Source organism: Podarcis raffonei, chromosome 16 (genome assembly GCF_027172205.1).
Source record: "Podarcis raffonei isolate rPodRaf1 chromosome 16, rPodRaf1.pri, whole genome shotgun sequence".
Lineage (NCBI taxonomy): Eukaryota > Metazoa > Chordata > Lepidosauria > Squamata > Lacertidae > Podarcis > Podarcis raffonei.
Window position 1 is genome coordinate 9,545,394 of NC_070617.1, and position 9,583 is coordinate 9,554,976.

A 9,583-nucleotide genomic window follows, 5' to 3' on the forward strand; every position below is an offset into this window, starting at 1 on the left:
GTTTCCCTGCTTCCCCATGTGCTTCCCTTTTGCTCCCTTTCCCAAGTTGTGTCGTTTTCCTCAAGCAGGGTGTGGGGGACCTCTGGCCCTCCGGATGTTGCAGCTCCCATCAGCCCTAGCAAATGTGGCCAATGGCAGGGGCTGATGGGAGTTGTAGTTCAACAATGTTCTTGGACTCCAGCTCCCATCAGCCCCCAGCCAGCATGGCCGATGGTTCAGGGCTGATTAGAATTGTAGTCCTGCAACACCTAGAGCAGGATTCCTTAAACTCGGCCCTCCAGATGTTTTGAGACTACAATTCCCATCATCCCTGACCACTGCTCCTGCTAGCTAGGGATGATGGGAGTTGTAGTCCGAAAACAGCTGGAGACCCAAGTTTGGGGGACCCTGACCTAGAGGATTGAAGGTCCCCCCATCTCTGTCCTAGACACATGTCCCAACCAATCAGGGATCATGTGCCAAATGCACTTACAGGTTTGACGCAGGGGGACAGTCCTTTGCCCTCGAGATATTGCTGAACTCCCATCAGCTGCTGGTGGCATGGCTGAGATGACCAGGCATGGGGAAGACCAGCCAGATGGGCGGGGTACAAATAATTTTTTATTATTATTATTATTATTATTATTATTAGGGTTTTTGGCACAGCAATACCTGTAGGGGCAAAGCTTCCCCACACCTGTTCTGGAATGCAAGCACATTGGGGCGGAGACTCCCCCCCCTCATCCTTATCTGAAATAACAAACTCAGAAGAGGACGCGGTCTTGTTTGTTTTTAAAAAAGGAAATGTTTTATTGGCCGTTCCGACTGCGCTGAGGATGGTCCTCCGCTTCAATTCCTCTTCCTGCCTTTACTGACAGTCTTGGCAACCACAGGCACCGGTGTGGTCGATTGGTACAGCGTGGAGGAGATCTTGTTGATGTAGTACAGGGCGATCATCGAGAAGATGAAACTGGGAAGAGAAGCCAGAGGGGTAAGTGGGCTGCAAGGAAGACTGGATCGCAGGGAAGGGCTCAAGGCTAGACCATCTGCTTTGCAAAGGAGGGGGCGTGGCTTGTGAGGAAGGGGCGTGGCCCGCAGAGAGCACCCCAAAGGCCCTCCTCCCTTTCCATAGCTCGGCTCCCTAGTTCCGCGGTGGGGAATCTTTCCCCCCTCGAGGCCCACATTCTCTTCTGAGCAATTTCCCCGGGGGCCACGTGCAAAAGTGGGTGTGCCGGCAAATGCACATCTTTGCTGTTGTGCGGTGGGCTAGCTTACAGACAGACCGACTTGACCCCCGCACCCAGGTTTGCATCTCTGACGATCAGCCCCGACTGCCGCCAGAGGAGAGGCGATGTTGCTAAACCAGAGCTATGGGAAACTGCAGAACTTGTTGGACTCCAACTCCCATCAGCCCCCAAGCAGCACGGCCAACAGCCAGGGAGGAGTCCAAGCTTTTGCGAGGGAAGAGCTGCTTGTCTGCAGATGTGTAACAATGTCTTTGAAAGGCCCATGGCTCAGTGGTAGAGCATCTGCCTTGCATGCAGAAGGTGCTGGGTTCAATCCCTGACATCTCCAGGTAATATTAATAATAATAAAAAATTTTATTTATATCCCGCCCTCCCCAGCCGAAGCCAGGCTCAGGGCGGCTAAAAACAATAAAATAATACAACATTCTAAAATCATTTCATTAAAATTAATTCAACTCAAATTGATGGCAACCATTAGGCTAAAGTTCTGTGAAGACTGCCAAAGGAGGGGGTCAGGCTGTGCCCTGACCAAAGGCCTGGTGCAACAGCTCTGTCTTGCAGGCCCTGCGGAAAGATGTCAAGTCCCGCAGGGCCCTAGTCTCTTGTGACAGAGCGTTCCACCAGACTGGAGCCGCAGCCGAAAAAGCCCTGGTTCTAGTTGAGGCCAGCCTAACCTCCCTGTGCCCTGAGACCTCCAGGATGTTTTTGTTTGAAGACCGTAAGTTCCTCTGTGGGACATACCAGGAGAGGCGGTCCTGTAGGTACGAGGGTCCTAGGCCGTATAGGGCTTTAAAGGTTAAAACCAGGTAGGGCTGGGAACGCCCCCTGCCTGAAACCCCGGAGAGCAGCTGCCAGTCAGTGCAGTCAACACTGACCTTGATGGAGAATCTGCTCACTCAAGGTCAGGCGGCTCCCTATTTAAACCAGCCCTTGCTCCAGAACGTTGGGGACTAGAATCTTGCTTTATTTTTAGGGGAGAGGACGCCAACAGAGCAGAAGGACTCCCGGTTCAGTCCCTGGCAGCCCTTGCTTGAGCTGCTGCCAGTCAGTGTGGTCAATGCTGAGTTAGACCAGTGGTCTGATTCAGTATAAGGCGGCTTCCAACGTTCCTGTTTCAATCGGCTGTGTTTTGGGGGTCTTCCTGCTTGCTCTGCTCATTGTGGGGGCTTCTGCCCCTGATCTGGCCCTGTCAGCAGCTTCAGATGTGATGCAAGCTGGATTTCCTTAATCCAGATCTGTTACGACGTGTGTGTGTGTGTTGGGACACAATCCCCCGTTCTTACCAGGTGGTGACGCAGACCCGATGAATCAGCCCTGAAGCAAATAGTGCCAGCAGCAGGCAGGTAATAACTGCGGAGGAAAAGGAGGTGCGTTTTGGCAAGGGGAAAAAAAAGGATGAGAAATTATTATTTTGTAAACAACCCCCGCCCTAACCCCCCCCCCAAACCCTCCCCATATCAGCCAACCACCAGCTGCTACATACAAGCCAGCCGATTTCTCAGCCCCCCACCTCTCTGAAAAGAAAATGATCACCCTAAATCCGTTCAGCTTACTTTCAGGGAAGATCTTAGCTTGGAATCCTTTGCCGAAAATCAAATTTTCAAGGTTGTTGAAGGCCTGGGTTTCAAGTCAAGGAAAACATTTGCTGACATGTCAGGGAAGTGAGAAGCCCGCCCCCCCGTTGCAGACGTACAGATCCTCTCCCTTCTATTGCTACATAAAGATTGTCACTCACTGCTTGGTCATTGGAAAGAAGAGAGATTGAGGTGGAAGGTCAGAAATGCGTAAGCTTTCCAAGTTCTCCAGAAAGCATCTTCAGGCTAAACGGAGGGAAAACGTCAGAAATGTGTAAGCTTTCAAGTTCCCCAGAAAGCTTCTTCGTGCTAAATGGACAAGATCTGGGGTCTACCATCTTTACGTAGCCAAAGTAGAACCATTCACCCAGAAGCGCAGGCCAGGGAGAAAATGTTGTGAACCTCCCTGAAATCTGTGGACAAAGGGTTGTACAGTATACAAATTTAAGAAATAATAAAAATTCCCAGTTTGCTTGCAAGATTGCAGGTGCCACATAACATGTGTTCCACACTTGTAAAAACCGATCTTTGCGTGTTGGAAGTCCCTGGCTTTTGACACTAGGCAAGCCCCTTTGCTGTGCTCTTTTCAGCACCCACCAAAAAGATTTTTGCTTCAGCAAGACAATCTAGATGTGTCGAAAGTCGTCTAGCGTTTTAAACTGGTTTTTAGCTTATTGGTTTTAATTACTTTTCTGAACATTACACTTGTTTAAAAAAGGGCTATCTAAGGTATCTGTTGGCGATGCAATAGGGATAATGCTACACATGACCCGGAAAAACTGTCTGCGGACAAACGCTGGCTCCCTCGGCCAATAAAGCGAGATAAGCACCACAACCCCAGAGTCGTCTACGAATGGACTTAACTGTCAGGGGTCCTTTAAAGGTAAAGGTAAAGGGACCCCTGACCATTAGGTCCAGTCGCGGACGACTCTGGGGTTGCGGTGCTCATCTCACTTTATTGGCCGAGGGAGCCAGCGTACAGCTTCCGGGTCATGTGGCCAGCAGGACTAAGCCGCTTCTGGTGAACCAGAGCAGTGCACGGAAACGCCGTTTACCTTCCCGCCGGAGCAGTACCTATTTATCTACTTGCACTTTGACGTGCTTTCAAACTGCTAGGTTGGCAGGAGCAGGGACCGAGCAACGGGAGCTCACCCCATCGCAGAGATTTGAACCGCCGACCTTTTGATCGGCAAGCCCTGGGCTCAGCGGTTTAACCCACAGCGCCACCTTTACCTTTACCTTTTTAATGAGGTTAGTAAAAAACAAAGCCAACCCTCCCAACTTCTCCAGAAAGCTGATTCAGGCAGGGTTAATGGTTTTGGGGGAATTGAAAGCATGTGGTTACACGTTTCTGATGTCATTTCATGTGATTCCCTCTATTTCCAAAGTTCAGGTGGTTAGTGACAATCTTTTTACATAGTCAAAGTCACGCCACCTACACGGAAGAGGAAGGGATCAGCAGGCCTGAGGGAACTCTGAGGTTTGTGTGTGCTCAGCGACCACAGATGACTGGCTTACTGTTGGGGGGGGTAATGGAAAACTGGGTGGGAGAGGGAGCACAATGGAGTATTACAGAGAAAGGCACAGCTGGCTGGCTTCCTAAACAAAAGCACCCTCTACTGCAACATTTTGTTGTGGAACTTCTCGGCCCAAATAAGGGTATTGTCCCAACGTTACTTGCAAGGAATTATTTCTATTTCTCCAACTGTAAAGCAATCTGTAATATATATTGCTTGTAGCTGGAGCGTTTTGATCACAGGTTATTGAAAACAATGAACGCTGTGAACGAAAAATTAGTATTATTTATTATAATAATTAGGAAGTTTTTAATGCTTGATGTTTTATTATGCTTTTGTATCTGTTGGAAGCCACTCAGAGTGGCTGGGGCATGGTACAAATAATAACATTGTTTTTTTTAATCACAGTGGAACCTTGGTTGTTGAAGATCGCTTGAATTCCGAAATGTTCGACAACTGAGGCGCAAAGGGAGAATGTCAATTTCAATGGTGAAAACTGAAAAACACACAAGGTGTTCGGCTTCTGAAGCGAGTTCGAAAACGGAAGCATTTACTTCCGGGTTTCTGGCATTCAGGTTCTGAAACGTTCGTCAACGGAGACGTTTGAGAACCGAGGTTCCACTGTACAGTGGCACCTCTGGTTATGAACTTAATTTGTCCTGGAGGTCCATTCTTAACCTGAAACTGTTCTTAACCTGAGGTACCACTTTAGCTAATGGGGCCTCCTGCTGCCACTCGAGTTCTGTTCTCATCCTGAGGTAAAGTTCTTAACCTGAGGTACTACTTCTGGGTTAGCAGAGTCTGTAATCCGAAGTGTTTGTAACCCAAGGTGTTTGTAACCTGAGGTATCACTGTATTATTATTGTTACTATTATTATCAGGGGTTTTTTCACTGAAATTCAGTTCTGGCACCTCTCAGGTGGGCACCATTGCCATTCTAAGAGAACAAAGGAGGTGTTCACGCTGCATTCTGGCACCTCTTTTTCTAGAAAAATAGCATTTTGAATTTTATGTTTAAAAAAGATCCTCAATGCTATTTGTAGAATATATTGCGCTTCCAAGAAATGTAACCTGAGTTTTAAAACAGCGTTCAAGCTGGGGGTGGGTGAGTCAGTTAATTTATATTTAGTATTTTAATCAATATTACTTCTGCAGCACCATTTGAGGAAATAAAACATTTAGAAGAAAATGGCAAAAGCCTCTCCTAGCTCTACCTGAAGATGCCAGGGAACCTTCTGCACTGCAAAGCAGAGGCTGAACCACTTATAACACAGGGACTGTAAGAAGCTGCAGTTCATTATTCCCAAAAACAAAACTAGGCTATTTATGTATGCAACGTCAGCAGCAAGAGTTATAGTGGCAAAACACTGGAAAGATAAAAACACACCGACTGAAGAGGAATGGGTAGTCAAATTGTGCAAGTACTTGGAGCTCGCAAAGCTGACAGATGCAATAAGACATAAACCTAAAAAATTGGTGAAAGAAGAATGGGAATGTTTAAATAATTATTTAGGGGACAAGGGCTCAACAAGAAAGGCCTGGTGATGTTTAGAATGATACCGCATAGAGAAATGCTCCCTGATACCAAGATGAGGAATTCCTTTGGAGTGCAGATAGAGAGAATTGATAAGAAGAACGATCTGTTGTGAGCTTGAAGGAAGTGTAAAATAGATTTCTTTTTTCTTTTCTTTTATCTTTCCCATAGTTGCTTATGTTCTGTATCATGTACTTTGATATTTTTTGTAGGTTTTTTTAGTTTTTCTCATTACTATTAAGGAATTTTCCTTTGTAATTTTGGTTGCCTATATTTATATGTATCAATCAAAATGTTTATTCGGCTTTACGCCCATCATGAAACACAACACAACAAAACAAATCAAATAAAACAGCGGACTAGTACAAACCACAAGTAGTATAACACAGTTCACAACTCACAAGGACAGGTATTTGCCGTTCATAAAAAAAGTTTAAAATTAAGATAAAAAATTTTAGGCACTACACTAAAATCAATATCTGTTGTCATTATAGAAAATTCTTATAACTATTTATATGTAGTTGTTTAAAGAAAAAAAAGAAAAAAAAGAAAAGGAAAAAAAGAAGAAGTTGCAGTTCAGACCACTGGCCCCTCTTAGCTCAGTAGTGCCTACACTGACTGGCAGCGAAACACCCAGGTTTCAGACGAGAACGTTCTCAGCCCTACCTGGAAATGACAGTGATGGAGCCTGGGACCTCCTGCAAAGCAGACCCTCTACCTCCTGAGCTGCAGCCCTTTATGTGCCACCTTCCTGCTGGATCAGCTGATGCCTTTGGGCGCCCCCTTTGACCCCATCCCATTCTGACAGCCCCAGCCCAGCTGAAAATGCCCAAGCAGTGCTGCACGTAGGAGGATACGGTAAGGGAGAAGATGAAGAGGGCAGAGCCCAGCAGGCCCCCTTGGATGGTCAACCACTCGCTGGATGCCAGCTGGCGGCTGTACATCTGCATCCCGGTGAAGAGCAGGAGGCACAGGAGAGACGAAAGCACCAACGACGTACCCGTGCCGACAGCTGGGGAGAGAGAAAGAGACAGGGATCACTCGCCTCTGCTGGCAGGAGCACTAAGGACAAGCGCCATTAATACGTGAGCATGACATTTTCAGGCTGTTTTGTGCCATGAACCCCACGCTTTGTGCTGCCTTCCCCCCAAACTGACTGACACAGCAAACCGGGGTGACAATTTAATACCCGAAACCCAACATTGGCCGATCGACTCCAAACCGGTGCCAGAGTTTTGTGCTAGTTTTGTGCTGTGAACCCTGTGTTTTCTATCACCCCACCCCGCAAACTGAGTAGTTGATGCTCAAACTGGGGGCCACAGGTATAGCCCAAAACCGAACATTGTCTAATTGACTCCAAACTGGTGTCCCAACTTTTGTGCCACGAACCCCGCTTTTTTTGCTGCCCCTGAAACTTAGTACAGTGGTACCTCAGGTTAAGTACTTACCATAATTCGTTCCGGAGGGCCATTCTTAACCTGAAACTGTTCTTAACCTGAGGTACCACTTTAGCTAATGGGGCCTCCTGCTGCCGCTGCACTGCCGGAACACGATTTCTGTTCTCATCCTGAAGCAAAGTTCTTAACCCGAGGTACTATTTCTGGATTAATGGAGTCTGTAACCTGAAGCTATGTAACCTGAAGCGTATGTAACCCGAGGTACCACTGTAACTGACGCTCAAACTGGGTTTACAAGTTGACGCCCAAAAATCACTCAAGGAAAGTGTCAAGCAGGGCCTGGTGAGGGTGTGTGATATGGAGGTGCAGTGTGGCACGGCCTGAGGGCACGAGATAGGGGCCTGCTGGGCCACATTTGGATGCCAGGTCTGAGGTGCCCAGACCCTGGTCTACCCGTACCTGGACAGGTGCAGGGGACTGGAACTGGGTCCTTCTACATGCAAAGCAAATGGTCCACTGCTGAGCTCCAGCCTCTCCTCAGCTTAGGAAACTGCCTTTCAACTCAGCCAGGCCATTCATCTGCTGAGCTCAGTATTGTCCCTGATGATTCACAGTGGCTCTCTGGGGTTTGAGGAAGGTGGGGGCCTATTTGGAGATGGCGGGGATTGAACCCAGGACCAAGTCAATGCTCTGCCACTGAGCGACAGTGCCTCCCCGATACAGGAAGGCGCCTTATACTGCGTCCATTTAGCTTAGTGTTGCCTACACAGGCTGGCATCTTAAACAGCATCTTAAAAAACAGAGACATCACCTTGCCGACAAAGGTCCATATAGTTCAAGCTATGGTTTTCCCAGTAGTGATGTATGGAAGTGAGAGCTGGACCATAAAGAAGGCTGATCGCCGAAGAATGGATGCTTTTGAATTATGGTGCTGGAGGAGATTCTTGAGAGTCCCATGGACTGCAAGAAGATCAAACCTCTCCATTCTTAAAGAAATGAGCCCTGAGTGCTCACTGCAAGGACAGATCCTGAAGCTGAGGCTCCAATACTCACCTCATGAGAAGAGAAGACTCCCTGGAAAAGACCCTGATGTTGGGAAAGATGGAGGGCAGAAGGAGAAGGGGACGACAGAGGACGAGATGGTTGGACAGTGTTCTCGAAGCTACCAGCATGAGTTTGACCAAACTGCGGGAGGCAGTGGAAGACAGGAGTGCCTGGCGTGCTCTGGTCCAGGGGGTCACAAAGAGGCGGACACAACTAAACAACAACACAGGCTGGCAGCAGCTCCCCAGGCTTTCAGACGGGGAGGCCTCTTCCCAGCTTTACCCAGAGATGCCACTGGGGACTGAACCTTCTGCACTCAAAGCACACGCTCTGCCACCATTGCCCATGCTCCTCACCCACAAGGCGCCCTGAGCACAGGCTGGCAGCAGTGCCCACCCCTCTCCAGGCCAGGAGCATGCATGTCGCCCACCTCCCCAACCCCCATGCCACATTACCCATAATACACCGCGCAGCGCCCTCCGATGTGTCCGCTCCCGGTTTGAACCAAAGTTCCCTGGTTCCTTTTTCCCTCGCGCATGCGCCGTTCTTGCGCCTCCTTCCCTCGGCGAGAGGGAGTTCTCTCTGCCGCGCAGGCGCGGCTCTGAGCGGAGACGTGTAATTTGCGCCTCCGCGCAAGCGTACACCGCACTCCCCGCCGCCTGAGAGAGGCGGAGAAGCGTGCGTCGCGCCACGTTCCCCGCCTAGCGGCCGGCGGCGCCCATGGCAGGCTTTGCTGCGTTTCATTTCCTCCGGCTGGCCGCTAGGGGGAGTACACGCGCATTCAGCGAACAAAGGACCAGAGCTGGAGAACGCCGGCAGGCCCGGGAAGTCGCGGGTTCGAGTCCTGCCTCCGCATTTGTAGGCCTGGTCACTTGAGCGAATACTGCAGTTTAACGATAATGACACGACGACGATAGTAATAAATTAAAAATGTACAGCTTCTCGAAACCTTGCACCTTCCGATTTAGAAGCTAAGGGAATGCACTCTGCCTATGCTCAGATGCACCCTTGCCCATGCAAAGCCTGTGGAAAGCAGGACCAAAGCCTTTCAACCAATGACCACACCCTAGGATGGCATGTGGCGACTGGCAGCTCCCCATCAACCTTCTGCCCCTCGCTCCCCTTGACTGCTTCTCCTTCCCCCTAAAGCGCTCTGCATGTGGGATCTGCTGCACCAGCAATAAAATAATGATTATTAATAACCCAACACACTCACACGCGCCCTCCATCACTTCAAAGCGCGGGGGGGGGGGGCGAGAGGGAGGCAGGGCGCCCGGAGCCGAGCCTCTCC

The 9,583-nt window shown here is 49.1% G+C and overlaps 2 protein-coding genes across 4 annotated transcripts in view; one reads left to right on the forward strand and one right to left on the reverse strand.

The window, feature by feature from the left end:
• The window catches only part of SLC50A1 (solute carrier family 50 member 1), a 266,552-nt gene that overhangs the window by 37,508 nt on the left and 219,461 nt on the right, over nt 1-9,583 (forward strand). The gene's annotated exons all lie outside the window — the stretch shown is intronic.
• Nucleotides 760-9,536, reverse strand: KRTCAP2 (keratinocyte associated protein 2). 3 transcript variants are annotated; one of them, XM_053368437.1, is made up of 5 exons: nt 9,509-9,536; nt 6,709-6,863; nt 2,780-2,843; nt 2,510-2,576; nt 760-949 (listed from the first exon to the last, which is right to left on the reverse strand). In XM_053368437.1, exons 1-5 carry the CDS (start codon nt 9,519-9,521, stop codon nt 829-831), a joined length of 420 nt encoding a protein of 139 aa, XP_053224412.1. In that variant the 5' UTR covers nt 9,522-9,536; the 3' UTR covers nt 760-828. The 3 variants fall into 3 exon arrangements, with proteins under 3 accessions (XP_053224412.1, XP_053224414.1, XP_053224413.1); XM_053368439.1 differs by lacking the exon at nt 9,509-9,536 and adding an exon at nt 8,748-9,051; XM_053368438.1 differs by lacking the exon at nt 9,509-9,536 and adding an exon at nt 8,649-8,734.